The sequence below is a fragment of the Amorphotheca resinae genome, assembly GCF_003019875.1.
Source record: "Amorphotheca resinae ATCC 22711 unplaced genomic scaffold M430scaffold_6, whole genome shotgun sequence".
Classification (NCBI taxonomy): Eukaryota; Fungi; Ascomycota; class Leotiomycetes; order Helotiales; family Amorphothecaceae; genus Amorphotheca; species Amorphotheca resinae.
The window spans coordinates 1,935,847-1,949,676 of record NW_020194476.1 but is presented as its reverse complement, the minus strand read 5'-3'; the positions used below and the strand labels follow the sequence as shown (position 1 = coordinate 1,949,676).

Here is a 13,830-nt window from a genome sequence, read left to right as displayed (position 1 = left end):
CCTTAACCGAGGCCAAAAAACAGTATCATGTGATTTGAATTTCCGTGAGGTGCAGTGGTATGCTGACATTTAGCCACCGCTTATACAACCAGATCCTATAACTGTTTAGCTAAAATGCGAATGCGCCGAACAAACAAAACACAACTGCAGTACTTTTATGGACCCCGCAAATCAAAGAGTACCATACAGAAATTAAGTCCAGGAAAAGCTGTGTTCAGCTCAAAAACAAAAGTGCAAGCACTCTTTAGCCCCCAACATTACCCCCCCCCCCCCCAACATTACCTTACACCAAACGGTCCTTGCTAACATGTAGTCAGCATTTCCGCATTCTGAACCGAAAATACCCCCCGGTGCTGTTGTGCTAGAATAGAGTGAGGAGGAGGTCATGTTCTGTATACTCATGCGCTGTCTATGGTCGTGATATCTGCTGACCAAGAGGCAAAAACCTTTACTTTACTATGTGTCGACATCGACGTTCGAGTTTACTACTATTTGACACCCTGCTATAGCCTATAGTCTGAGGCTATAGATAGAGGTGCAAGTAACGTCAAGCTGTCATTTGAGAAAGGGAATTCAACATCCTCTACGACATAAGTCTGATTTGACGTTATTATTACAGGTTGTGACAAAATCACACCCGATGTTAATATGTTCGTTACTAGAACGTGATATCTCTGGGCCGAAGACGTCTTTTAGGCGAAGCTTGCCTGAATGTTAGAGTAATACTAAAATAGGTATTAAATTATTAATTCCCCCAAAAGTTATTCTTCCTACAAGGCCTTAATTAATCCGACATACACGATATAGGGTTAATGGCACGAGGGAAATAACCTATCCGAGCACGTTTCCTTTCTGGAAAATGGTGTAAAATCTGAGGCGGATGATAAAACGAATCAAGATACTACCCTGTGCGTAGATTGGGCACTTAGGATCGAACAAGTTCCATTGATCACATGTAATATACGAACCCTTTCCTCATGTTTTCAAAGGCTATCGACTAGATTGATAATTTAGTTTCCAGAAGATGACTGGTCGATCAACAACTGAGGGATTTTAATGCATGCATGTCTACCTACTGTACCATCCATCCCCTGCAAGCAGTACTCGGTCTTATCAATATTTGCAGCAGCCACATCCCGAAACGGCCAGGTATACCAAAGCTCACTGCCGCCTGTATCCGTACGGTAAATGACAACCCACCCCCCAGATATATAGATGGAGCAGTCTGCTATATTAAATCGAAGACTCTATTTTCTATGCATCGAAGTTATCCAGCTCAACAGCAGCATCAATTATTCTATCATGTCATCTTCTGCTTTTCGACCCCATGGGCTCATTAAAAGCCCAATAGAAGAAGCCTTGTATCACAGAGCTCATATTGCGAACGTCTACACTGGAATAGCTGATCCGAAAGAGCATGAAACGTCCGCTCTTATGGAGGTTATTCTTTACAGCAATGTCTTCACTTCCAGCGAGAACTTTATAGTAAACTCCCAGCAGCCCCCCACAACCCAGTCCGACAAAAAGTGCGATATTGTCATCAGGTATCTTGAAAGCGGAACAAACAGAATCAGAGTGCTTTGCTTCGCCGAATGCAAGCGGACCAGAACAAGTCAACCGTTTAGTTTGAAAGCACTAGAGAAGCAAGCCAAAGACTACTCTAGATTGTACCTTGACTCTGAAGATAGCATACTATTCGTATATGTCGCTACAATGGCTGGCGCCCATATTCGGCTGTGGACATATTGGCGTGATAAAACCGAGTTGGCACCATTCTGGGGTTCCCAGGATCCTGGAAAATGGGACCAATACAAAGACGTCGGTGATAACGAAGCTGGGCGAGATATCGAGTATTGGTTTGGGATAATGAAGCAGTTTCCACCTACACCACATGCGGGCCAGAGCAGTCTCACCTATGGCACTTCAAGCACGGGCGATATGAGATATCAACCCCCTGCCTCGGGCTATGGAGCCTCTGCCTCGGGGTATCAAGCTCCCGCGTCAGGCTATCAAACAAGCCCATATGCCATACCACACCTCTCATCGAGCAATATACCGACGGGCCAATCCACCAGTACGGGTGGAGACATGAGCCAGCCGACGGGCGGAGAGGACAATGACAGCGATGACTACGATGAGGACGACCAAACGGTGGGGTACATTGAAACACAGCAAGTCTCCTCGTCGAGCGCAGGATCTCACTATCACGTCGTCAAGGTGACCAAAAAAGCGCATAGGTTCGGGAATGATGAGTTCAACTTCAAGGACAAGAGAGGAAAGCTGAGGTCAACTGCGCGAAATGATTGGAGGAAGACAACGCACAATGGACGGTCTGCTTGGAGACATCGCAATTATATCTGTACTGAAAATATTTTCTAGTGACAGTGTAGGAGGACAAAAAGGCGACGCTCAGGAATTTCTCCATTTTTCTTCATACCTTCGGAAGTCCCGTAAGTTACAAATGCAGTCTCATTGTACTCTCTTGGGGGATGTCTCGAAGAGCTCCCGTCCAGCGCAAGACTGTGTCGTAGCGTTCTGAAAACCACCAGGCAATGTGCTGTACAAGGGTGTTAGCAGACGTGTTATGTATCTGAATTAGTTTGCAATTTACCTCCCCGGCATCAAAGACTCGATAGTCATGAACCGGCGTTGTCTCACTCGTGTCGGGTGAGAAGCTAATATCAGTGACAATTTGATGGTCTCCAGACTTTAACATTCTGAAATAGATTTTGGTAATGCTCGGCCCGCTACAGTTGTAAATACAGGAGCATTGCGAGACACAGGAAGCGTGCCACTGCCCAAGGACTGTGGTGTGGCCGTTCAAGTAGTGTATTAACATGCCGGTACAACGCTTATCGATATAGCACACATCAACTCTTTCGAGGCCGCTTAAGACTGCGACTGACAAGAAGAGTCCGGCATTCGGGCTACCAATCGGAGGTGAAGGGAAACCACAATCGTGATATTGAGGAGGAAGGGGAGCGGCTCTTACAGTAGTGCTATCACCTATAACACCAAGTCTCGTGATCGTCGTACCGGACTTTACGTTTTCGTAATATAGCCCCGAAACACATCCTTTATTCTGCAGGAGAATCCATTTATAGCTGTTACTAACCACAAGGGATGGTAGAATGTACGGCCCAAATGAGTGTATTCTTCCGAGTGTCGTTTGAATCTAGTAACCCGTATTAGCAGCGACCGAGAGAGAAGTTGACAGAGACCAACCGTTAGTGTTGGCGCGGCAAATGCAGGGCTAATGGAATTAACAATGCGAAGCCAAGTATAAGTTATCCGTTCTTTTGTAGAGAGCGGAAAGTGTAGTGCGCAACCGCTACGGTATCCAGATAACCTCGAAGTCTGAGTGAAATAAGCTTCTACACCTACTATGCCATGTCCGGAGACATAAATAGTAAGGCCTTTAGTGTACTCGTCCCCGCTATACAAGGATAGGTATCTGAAAAAGCGTCGCTCAGGATCCTTTGTAACAGAACGGAGAATATCTCGATCGAAGTTAAACAATGCGGCATCTGGATCGAGCAAAGTAGACGGGAAATCAGGCTGATCCCATACCACTTGATTTCGTGAAAAATGCCTCGGGGGCGATATAACGACGCAGTTGAGATCCTTCCTAGTTCAGTCGGAATAAATTGGTAGATATAATACCAACTTACGTTATAGCCCCAGCGAAAGCTCGAGACACTTCCTTCTAGCAATCCATGCCAGGTACAGTCTGTCCTGGGAATCTTGCCAATCCAACCACTTTCCCAATTATAACCAAGCAGCTGAATTGCACAGATACCCCCAAGACTCGTGACATATTTAACCCCTGTAGTATCCTCAAGAGGATTGGGATTGCCCTCACAATCTCTATCTATGACGAAGTCTTGGACATATTCAGTACCAAAAACCGAAATCATCTTGGTTGACAAATGTGATCCTCGTTCCAGTATTAGACGGCGACTTGAAGGGCAGTGTAGATGGTGAGCGAGGCGAGACGTTTCATCTGCAACGAGGATGAACGCGCTATATGGCGTCATTAACCCAATGTACCGCCAGATGTAGGTCCTAAGCTCCGCAGGTAACCTAGATAGAAAGAGCGGTTGAGACTGACTACTAGCTAGCATCTGAAGCCTGCTCACTGAGTCAAGATCCAGTCGTCGCTCGCAAATATTCTCCCATATTGAGGGGTCAGCAGTAAGCGTTCGAGCTAGTTTGTAGATGACTGATCTAGGACAACCATTGAGTTTCCATATCAAGATCGAGTAGCACCAGTCATGGAAACAGAAAGCGGTTTGCTGATTTCGGGTTTTCTGATTGATTCGTGGATCGCGCGAGATCGTAACTGTCTGGGGTCGTAGACGTCCGGTCAAAGGAACATCAATGTCATCGTCAATATCCGGGAGGCAGGCGACTTCAGTAATCTCGATGCTATCGTCGCCGTTCGCGTCTAGGCACAGCGCTGCAGGGAGTATCAGTAGTGTAAATAACAGAGGAGTTGACTGGACTATACCGGCGCGGAAGTTAGATTGCCAGGCGTCAGCACCCTGCAGACTGTGCGGAGGGAGTTGCTCACGGCAGAACGCACAGCAGTCGGTCGCATTAAATGAAGGTTTGGGTGATTCCATAGCCGGTGAGAAATGAGTCGGTATGGCGGAGAGTCAAATTGGCATGGGATTGAGATTAATCGTCGACATAGGGAGAGGTATAGGTGCTCTGTAGATGCCGCCACACCGCCGGGCAGAATTTGTACGGTGGTCGTTACCTTATCTCCGTGCTCACCTATCATCACGTGATTTGACATCCTCAACCCACCTGGTCCAGGATCCAGGGACCTTGAGGACCTATATATAAAGGCCAATAAATAGTACATGTACTACGTCTGTCTGGCATACTCCTGCCCTTGCTTGCAGGGAAGATTGCCTCACCTAAGGTTGAGGGAAAAGAGCCCAGTGACTTAGATAGCGCGGAGAACAAGAATACTGTTAGCTCTATTAGTCTTCCCCGGAAGAAAAACGCCAAGAATTGTCAAGATCAGCATCTCAAATGCAGACCGGTGTCTTGGCTATTCTCTCCACTCATTCTTCAGCCAAGCATACCTAGGTAGTTTTCCATGATAAGATAAGGTAGTGTGAGATGATCCGAAAAGGGGAGATGGCTAATGAGTTTCCCACGTTTCGGCTATTTCAGGGGGGTCAGTGCAGGAGCCGCGAATCTTACATAAGCATGACGCAGCCCCTCGGATCTGGGCCGAAGAATTCTCTCGACATCTTGAACTCCATTCGTCAATTCGTCAATCGTCTTTTTCGTCTTATCTTGTCTTTGTCAACTCGGATTCTGTGTGAAGGAGCCTCAATCTTCTGGAGATGCAGAATTCCCGACAACACCATGGCTTCCCACCAGCCCCCACCGCCATACAGTGAGCAAGGCTCTGCGCCGCCCCACGATGCCCGCCAGGATCAGAGCCAATTCCGCCTGAACCGCAAGCCAGTCTCCAGCCCTGCGCCGGCGGTGACATCCCAGCATCACAATGGGTCCTCGAGCAGCCCCGCATACCGCGTGGGAATCAACTCGAGACCATCCACCTCAGGCGCCCCAATAACGCCGCCGTTGCCCTCACGCCCCGGCTTGATAGTCCAGACATCTCATCCGCCAAACATCACGGATTCTAAACTGTATTCAAGCCCTGTCTCGACTCATCCCGGGAGAGTCGGGACGTTCGCATCGACAAGCACTGTCTCTTCGTCTGCAGCCAGCTCCCTCCCGTCCAGCAGCATCTCCTCGGTCTCTACGTCGACGACAGCTACCTCTCCCGCCCCCTCCCAATCCTCCCAGCCGTCCCAATCCTCTGCTGCATCATACTTCCAAAAGGCATATCGCGAGGCGCGCCACTTCGCAGGTGGTCTAATTGAACACCCCACGGAGAGCACCAAGCACTTCACGATCCTGCGCCACTCCCACGGCTTGGTCTTCTACCAAGGGACGAGTACCTCCATTGCGATATCAATCTTCGCAGATGCGCCACTACCGCCTGACCGGACGCTATGGCTGCAAAGCAAGGGCTGGACGGGGAAGACAGGAATGCGCGTGAAAGCCCTGATGGGACAAAATGGTGATTGGTTGAACGTCACACCTACAATGGCTGTCGGATCCCAGCAGTTGAATCCGAGTGACGAGCGGGCATGGCAAAGGGATATCAAGGCGTTTTACAAGAAAGCGCACTCCAATGTACGAGATCATAAGTTGCGGGAGACTGCCGTGGTGCGTATTCCGGCCGAGGCAGGGGATGGGTATTTCCAGATTGTCCTCTGTGTAGGAAGCAAGAAGAAAGTGCTCTGTCCCAGCCCCGTCTTCCGCGTCTTCTCGACATCCAGCGACCCCAGCTCCATCCGAGGGGCAAGCCTGAGTACTCTACCGCTGGAGCTAGGGGCAATGGTGCTGAGCACGGGGGTGCAAAACACGGTGGGGGCTTACATCGCGCCCGTGACCGAGGTAGTGCAGACCTCGGTGGAGAAATACATGCCATCTTGGTGGACTCAACAGGCGGCTATTGCAGCTGTTGGTGTGAGTGGTGTCGGGGACAAGCTCAGCACGACGCTTGAAGACGCAAACAACGAATATGACCAGAAGGCCGGCATGAGCCTCGCGGGGGCTAGCAGCGAGGGGCTCTCGCCTGAAGGGGGGCCACAACCACCGTACCCAATCCGCTTCGGCGGCCGCAGCCAACCCAACCAGACAAGCAACGAGATCACTCAATCCCATCTTCTCGCCTTCACCCTGTCCAACGTCGACGACGCCATCATCCAGAAGCTCTACGGCTACTACTTCGGCTGGGTCCGCGTCCTCGACAAGTTCTCCACGGACCCGAGCACCAATCACTGGTACCAATCCGTCATCTCCTGCACCCTCATCGACGCCTCCCAACTCACGCGCGTCAACCTCGCCCAAGCCAACAAACGCACCATCACCCTCCGCCTGCTGCACGGGCTCTCCAGCCCTCCCCCCGAGCGCACCCCCATCGACGTCCTCATCATGGGCTTCATCCGGCCCGACGAGCCCGCGCAACGCGCCGGTCTCGCGCGCGGGCTCCAAGCCGGCGACCAAGCCGCCATCGAAGCCGCCCACCTCTCGGAATCCAACGACGTCGCACTCCTCCGCACCTTCCTGGACCATCCCGCCTGGGCTCCCGAGCTCCCGCCGCCGCAGGCGGCGGAAGAGACGCGCAAGCTGGACAAGGCGAAGATGGGATATGCGAACACGCGCTTGGCGGTGCAGAAGAAGATTGACAAGGTGCCGCTGCATAAGATGGGCATTAGGACGCAGAGCGATCTGTCGAAGGAGAAGACGGTCGTAACGAGTGGGTTTTATGTTGTGCGGGGCTGATCTGATCTGGTGTGTGTATGTGTGTATGATTTTGATCGATTTGATGGTTTGTTTCTTGTATGTAGTTATCGATGCTTAGAACTCTTGTAATTTGAGATGAAAGAATGAAATGATCGATATATGCCTGGCCATACTTCGTATCTCTGGATTCATTCCTTGGACAATGCGCGCGAACATGAGGAGGATCTTGGAGCGGTCGGTATATTATATAATATGTAATATTGCACCCAGGAGATCAGATATAGATGAGAAGAAATCGTTTATTTTATCTATTTCATTCGTATCATGAGGCTAAAGCAGCAGAACTAACCCAACCCGCACGCAGCCCGAACCGCCCCTCTTTTATAAACAAAAAACATACATAGCTTGATCCAAGAAGCGCCGGATCTACCACCAGTCACCCAGGTCGTGCATAGCGGCCGCGACCTTGACGAAACCGGCAATATTGGAGCCGGCCACCAGGGACGGCAGCTCGCCCTCAGCCGCCTTGACGTACTTCTTGCTGGTCTCGAGGCCGACCTTGAAGGCCTCCTCCATGATGCTCTTCAGCTTGTTGTCGACCTCCTCGCTGGTCCAGGAGATGCGCTGGGAGTTCTGCGCCATCTCGAGTCCGGACACGGCGACACCGCCCGCGTTGGCCGCCTTGCCCGGCGCGTACCAGATGGCCTTGCCCCCGTTCGACTTTCGGTGCGCCTCGAAGACGTCAATCGCGTCTTGGGTGCATCCCATGTTCGATCCCTCAGCAATGAATCTGGCGCCGCTGGCGATCAGCGCCTCGGCCTCCTCCTTCGAGACCTCGTTCTGGGTGGCACAAGGAAGAGCAACGTCGACCTTGACGTGGGTCCATGGTCGAGCGCCGTCGATGTACTTGAACTTGCCACCGTGGGAGAAGGCAGTCAGGGCCTTGTGCTTGAGCTTCAGGGAGGCAATCTCCATGATGTCGTCAGGGGAGAAGGACGAGCCTTCGGGGGCGATCAATGAACCCTTGGAGTCGGAGAGGGAGACCACAGTGGCGCCCAGCTCGATGGCCTTGAGGGCGGCGTACTGGGCGACGTTTCCGGAGCCGGAAATGGCGACCTTCTTGCCCTTGAAAGAGCCTTGGCCAGCGTAGGCGATCATGTGGTCGACGTACTGTACATTATTAGTTAGGACGTGATTTGAGAGGGGCGGAAAAAGGGATGACGAACGTAGACGAGACCGTAACCAGTAGCCTCAGGTCGGATCAGAGAACCGCCCCAGGTCTCACCCTTACCGGTCAACACGCCCTCCCACTTGTTCTTCTCCGCACGGTAGGCACCAAACAAGTATCCAACCTCACGTCCTCCAACCCCGATATCTCCGGCGGGCACATCAGTGTCGGCGCCAATGTGCTTGCTCAACTCGCGCATGAAGGCGACGCAGAACTTCCGGATCTCATTGTCGGATTTGCCCTTGGGATCGAAATCTGCTCCTCCCTTGCCACCACCGATGTTCACTGCCGAGTGATTAGTTCATGTGCAGGAGGAGATGCATTAGATAAACAATATTAGGGCACTCACAGCCAGTCAGGGCATTCTTGAAGATCTGCTCAAAGCCCAGGAACTTCAGGATGGAGAGGTTGACGGTAGGGTGGAATCGAAGACCGCCCTTGTAAGGACCGAGGGCTGAGTTGAACTGCACACGGTATCCGCGGTTGATCTGGAGTTGGCCCTTGTCATCCTCCCAGACGACGCGGAACTGGATGATGCGCTCTGGGATAGAGACGACCTTGAGTGCGGTCCTGTACTCGGGGTGCTGCTCGAAGAGGGTGCTTTGTTCGAGGGTCGAGACCAGCTCTGCAAGGCATTAGTTAGCACTGAAGAACCTGAACAGAGGAATCTTGTTGCGTTTCAATCGCCCCCTCCCTCGCCCCCCGCCTCACCCTCCGTGACAAGCTCACCCGCTCTTTGCAGAGGGCAGGGGAAAAGGATAGAGTCGTGTATGGGCAATGGAGGAGGCCATGGGGGGAGGAGCAAAAGTCAGGGAGGATGTCAGTAGTACCTTTGTAGGCCTGCTCGAACTCGGGCTCAGATGGAAGGACAGGCATGATTACGGGTGGCAGAAGAAGGGTATCTGGGGGACGGCAACGGAAGGGGTATCACAGGAATCAGAAGTACTGGTCAATGGAGTGACGGCGGAGATTGCTTGATGGGGGCGAGAGACGAGAGTTGAGAGAGAAGAAGAAGAAGAAGAGAAAAGGAGAGAAATGTTGCGCGGCGCCAGGTTTTTATGGGCAGAGAGGGGGGGACGGAGGGGCCGTTGGGGGGGGAAGCCTTTTGTGTTTCTAGAAGGGTTTAGGGCGGGAAGATATTACCGTGTCTATATAGGGGATTTACCGTATTAACAGAGGAGTGTGAGGGACAGGGCGTGGACTTAGGGCCAGATTGGTGTATTAGAGGAGGTATTTTACAGAGGTTTACAGTTGGTTTACGGTGCCTTGGATTTTGCCCTTTTTCCCGTCGGCGTCGCCTTGCCTCTGTGACGTGAAGAATCATCCCATCGAAATTCAAGAGCCGCGATCGGAATCGAAAAAGTCGGACGGGCTAACCTGAAACGGATCTGGCTCTTGCGCGCGCGGGTTTCTTCTTCTCTCATTAATAATTATTATTATTATTATCATTGATGTTGTTGTTGTTGGGACAGAACAGCAGAGCATGAGTGCCTTACCTTACTGTCTCGATCTTCCTCCTTCTGCTCTGTCCCGCCCCTCTGTTTTTCTCTCGATACCGTATTTCGCCCTTTGGCATCCCGCCACAATCAGATATCGATATCGGATATCGGTGCTTATCGTCGCCGCGCCATTCGCTTCCTGAGGGGGGCTAACACCCAATCAGGGACAGCGGGACCGCGGGGCCACGAACAGAAACAGGGGATCCCCCCCCACGTCGCGTGAGACCCTGCTCGAGGCAGCTGCGATGGGTGATTCCCGGGGAAGAAACATGTGAGAGGAAAAGCTTCTGCACAAGTTTCACAGCTGCATTATTATCAACATCGTTGTCCCGTTGCCCACGCACACACCGTCGTCGGTCGGCTGACTTCTCCCGAAACCCGCCGCAACCCGGAGAGCCGGTGTCGGACGCCTTTCTCCCCCCCCAAATTCTCTCTTTTCCTTTTTTCTTACGTTTTTTTTCCTCTGGTCACACTCACTAACAGCGTCGGGCCCTTGGTACCTGGCGCGGTGGACCCTTTCAGCCTTACTGCGTGTTTGCATTTATCCTCTTGCGGTCTAGGTCTGCGGCCCTTCATCTCGGACAGGCGCAGCTTCCGGCCGTTGAGAGCCTCACAGCCCTACCTTGCCTGATACAGCGATGGTTTGATGCTTGATGCCCTCGGTAGCGCAGTACAGTACCAGTACACTACAGTAGTCCTGAACAAACAGAGCAAACATCCTTCACTCGTCCCCTCTCCGCTCATATCTCTCTCCTTCCTTTCCCCCTTTTCCCCCCTCAAGGCGCATCAGTCGGATCCCAATCCGTCACCAGGTGCTCGTCCAGCCCATCCATCGTCTTCATGTCCTCCGCCGAGATCTCGATGTGTTCCACGTGTCCATTGGCGATGATCCTCTCCTTCGTCACGCTCTTGGGCAGCGGCACATAGCCATGCTGCAGCGACCACCGCACCATCAGCTGTGCCGGCGTGCACTCGTACTTCTTGGACAGCTTCACGATGGTTGGATGCTTGAACCGCAGCGCGCGGGCGAGGGGTGCGTAGGCCTCGATCACGATGCCATGCTTGGCGCAGAACGACGTGATGTCCGTCTGCGTGTTGAAGGGATGCACTTCGATCTGGTTGATTGCCGGCAACACCCGTGGTTTGGAGTCGAGGAGTTCTTGTAGCTGCATCGCAGACAGCCGGTCAGCTTGGCCACTCGAGAATAGGGAGAGGAGGGGAAGGGAGAAGGGAGAGAGAGAAAGGAGAGAGAGAAGAGAAGATGGAAGAGGCAGAAGCAGAAGCACAAACACAAGCAGGACACATACATGCCGCACCCCAAAGTTCGAGACCCCCCCAACCCGCACCTCCCCCTCCTTAATTGCATCCTCCACCGCCTTCCAGCACTCCAGCCGCTTCTCCCGCCCGCCATACGGACTGTGAATCAGGTACAGATCCAGGTATTCCATCCCGCTCTTCCTAATACTCTCCTTAATCGCCTTCCTCGTCGCATCGTAACTCGTGTTATTAGCCAGCTTGGTCGTAAACCAGATATCGCTCCTCTGGAGCTGGGAAGAGGCAAGGTATTTCCGGATCGCGGACCCCACCTCCCTCTCATTCCTGTACATCTCGGCCGAGTCGATGGCTCGGTATCCAGCGTCGAGCGCCATGGCGACGGCCGACGACGTCTCGTTGCCCGAGGTCATGTAGACACCCAGGTGGATGCGCGGCATCGAGATGGCCCCGACCTTGATGGTGCTGGCGAGAGAGTAGGGTGAGGAGGCCATGGTGTTTGTAGTCGTACTGTCTGTCTGTATTGCTCGCTGTATACCTAGTTTTCCAAGTCGTGTATCGTAATGCTTCCGAGCGGTTGTCCTGTTCGTCTTTTTTCTCACTGAGAATCTGGAGAATCCCTAGATGGCATCAAGCCCGTCGAAGGCGCGCACACACGCACATATATATACAAATCCCCCACTATCGATGATGTCGCGATGAAGTCAGTCTTTTGGTCGTCACCACTGTAAACCCCTTCGGACTTTCGGCGATGCCCATCACTTAACGCCTATAAGCGGTGTAAGCCAGCAGAATCACCCAAATGACGTATCTATATCCCCTCCTCGCATGGTGCCTGCCCCCGCCCGAGAATCCATCCCACTTATATATTTCATTAGACCAAATGCAAACACAAAGCAAACAAACTTGCCATCCCTCGGTCGTCTAGTTGGTTTATGGCGTCCGGCTGTAATTGTCACAGTCTCACCGGAATGGTATGTTCTCTTCAACCCCAATTTCTCTCAGACATCTGCTAACAGATGTAACAGTCGCGCGTTCGACTCGCGCCTGAGGGACTTCAAAAAATCTTTTTTTATTTCTTTTTTTTATTTTTATTGTGCCTCTTTTGGCGGAGGTGCTGTTTTTTGGGACGGTAGGTGGAGTTTTGACTCTTGAGGTGAGGTAGCGGATTGGTTGGTTGGTTGGCTTGCACCCGATCGCATAATCGTGGGGTATAAACGGTTCCAATCTTCCAGAACACTTCCACAAACCTTATCACCAGCATGAGCCTAATCTTCCATTTCACTCCTCAAGCTCGCTATCATCCCCTCTAAACATGATATGGGAAGTCATTTTTATCCCCCTCTTATTCATTCCAACTCTGGTGCTCATGGCACTCTGTGACCTGCCGGCGCGGTTCCGGCGCAGCTCGCGGAAAGGCAAAGGCGAAGGCGAAGGGACAGCGCGGAGAAAGCAGCAGCAGCAGCGACGGCGGGTTTGATTTCGATGCGTTCTTCTAGGTCTTATCGAATTGTGGTTTTTTGGGGGGAGGGGAGGATGGGTGGTGAACTTGCTCTGTACCTGGGTAGGTACGCATGACATCTGGTCTCTCTCTTCGTGGAGCAGCTGTTGATGTCGATGGGTTTCAGGACGGAGAGTTCGGATTCGGGCGTCGAAGGGGTTTGAGGGGATCGGTGGTGTAGGTTATATAGTAGCAGATAACGTTAAATATCTATATCAGGAAAGGTTTCCATCATACACAGTGCTTACCTGTTCTGCTCGTGCAAAACTGCTCAGGATGCGGTTCTAGATTAGAGGTTCAAGAATGTATTCTATAAATCATTCTGCATCGAATTCATCTCCTCTGCTGTTATTTCCTACCGCCTGAGTATATTATAATAAAACAGACGGTCGAGTAGCAGTTGAATAAAAGGCGTGTGAAGTACTGGAGTTAGGGAGTTAAAAAGAATAGGAGAAGAGAAGAGAAGGGGGGGGGGGGAGGGGGGGCGCATATCACGTGTTATCGCAATCGATCGATCGTTTTCAGAGAAGAGATTCTTACACAGTACCTAGGTAGGTGAGGTACTTATTACATGGGTAGGATTGTAGCCACCTTACTGTCACATCTCATAATCCAGGAAACAGTTTCTTTGAAATTCCAAAACCTGGTGTTCCCCAGCCTTTGATACCCAAGGTAAGGTACCTAGGTACAGAGTAGAGGTGATTATGTAATTAGGATCGCCAGTAACGATGGATACCTTGTGTATGCGTGCCTTATATGTGAGGCAATTATCAACATCGTATACCCAGGGAGCCTTTTGATCGTGGAGCCGCCGACGTTTTTCTGGGAGTGGGTTTGTATATGCAGTGGCTCTCACTGGAATTAAAGCGGTATGGATGTTTTCCGGATGCTTTTCTGTTACACCGCGCGTGGAACTAGGGGCTGTGTAGCTGTTTCTTGGGCCTTGGTCTTGCATGAAAATGACTATCTAATGGACCCCGGACGTCTCC

At 51.6% G+C, this 13,830-nt stretch overlaps 6 protein-coding genes across 6 annotated transcripts; 3 read left to right on the top strand and 3 right to left on the bottom strand.

Annotated features, from left to right (window-relative positions):
* Positions 1 to 1,302: 1,302 nt before the first annotated feature.
* On the top strand, positions 1,303 to 2,836 carry M430DRAFT_28255 (hypothetical protein; the record flags this gene model as incomplete). Its single annotated transcript, XM_024865773.1, has 3 exons — positions 1,303 to 2,330; positions 2,380 to 2,450; positions 2,727 to 2,836. 3 exons carry the CDS (start codon positions 1,303 to 1,305, stop codon positions 2,834 to 2,836), a joined length of 1,209 nt encoding a protein of 402 aa, XP_024721219.1.
* Positions 2,837 to 3,553: 717 nt separating this feature from the next.
* On the bottom strand, positions 3,554 to 4,625 carry M430DRAFT_19454 (hypothetical protein; the record flags this gene model as incomplete). Its single annotated transcript, XM_024864079.1, has 3 exons — positions 3,554 to 3,628; positions 3,672 to 4,459; positions 4,511 to 4,625. 3 exons carry the CDS (start codon positions 4,623 to 4,625, stop codon positions 3,554 to 3,556), a joined length of 978 nt encoding a protein of 325 aa, XP_024721218.1.
* A 1,132-nt stretch (positions 4,626 to 5,757) lies between these two features.
* On the top strand, positions 5,758 to 7,374 carry M430DRAFT_91016 (hypothetical protein; the record flags this gene model as incomplete). Its single annotated transcript, XM_024869664.1, has 1 exon — positions 5,758 to 7,374. A coding segment is annotated over one exon (1,617 nt), but the record flags the coding sequence as incomplete, so codon positions are not given.
* Positions 7,375 to 7,759: 385 nt separating this feature from the next.
* M430DRAFT_121811 (hypothetical protein) lies at positions 7,760 to 9,649 on the bottom strand. The gene is made up of 4 exons (XM_024861821.1): positions 9,400 to 9,649; positions 8,919 to 9,194; positions 8,568 to 8,854; positions 7,760 to 8,511 (listed from the first exon to the last, which is right to left on the bottom strand). The coding sequence occupies exons 1-4, from the start codon at positions 9,443 to 9,445 to the stop codon at positions 7,768 to 7,770; spliced, it is 1,353 nt and encodes a 450-aa protein (XP_024721216.1). The 5' UTR covers positions 9,446 to 9,649; the 3' UTR covers positions 7,760 to 7,767.
* A 1,171-nt stretch (positions 9,650 to 10,820) lies between these two features.
* On the bottom strand, positions 10,821 to 11,979 carry M430DRAFT_35260 (hypothetical protein). Its single transcript, XM_024866709.1, has 2 exons — positions 11,376 to 11,979; positions 10,821 to 11,234 (listed from the first exon to the last, which is right to left on the bottom strand). The coding sequence occupies exons 1-2, from the start codon at positions 11,832 to 11,834 to the stop codon at positions 10,845 to 10,847; spliced, it is 849 nt and encodes a 282-aa protein (XP_024721215.1). The 5' UTR covers positions 11,835 to 11,979; the 3' UTR covers positions 10,821 to 10,844.
* Positions 11,980 to 12,583: 604 nt separating this feature from the next.
* M430DRAFT_35259 (hypothetical protein) lies at positions 12,584 to 13,039 on the top strand. The gene has a single exon (XM_024866708.1). It carries the CDS (start codon positions 12,656 to 12,658, stop codon positions 12,818 to 12,820), a length of 165 nt encoding a protein of 54 aa, XP_024721214.1. The 5' UTR covers positions 12,584 to 12,655; the 3' UTR covers positions 12,821 to 13,039.
* Positions 13,040 to 13,830: the final 791 nt, after the last annotated feature.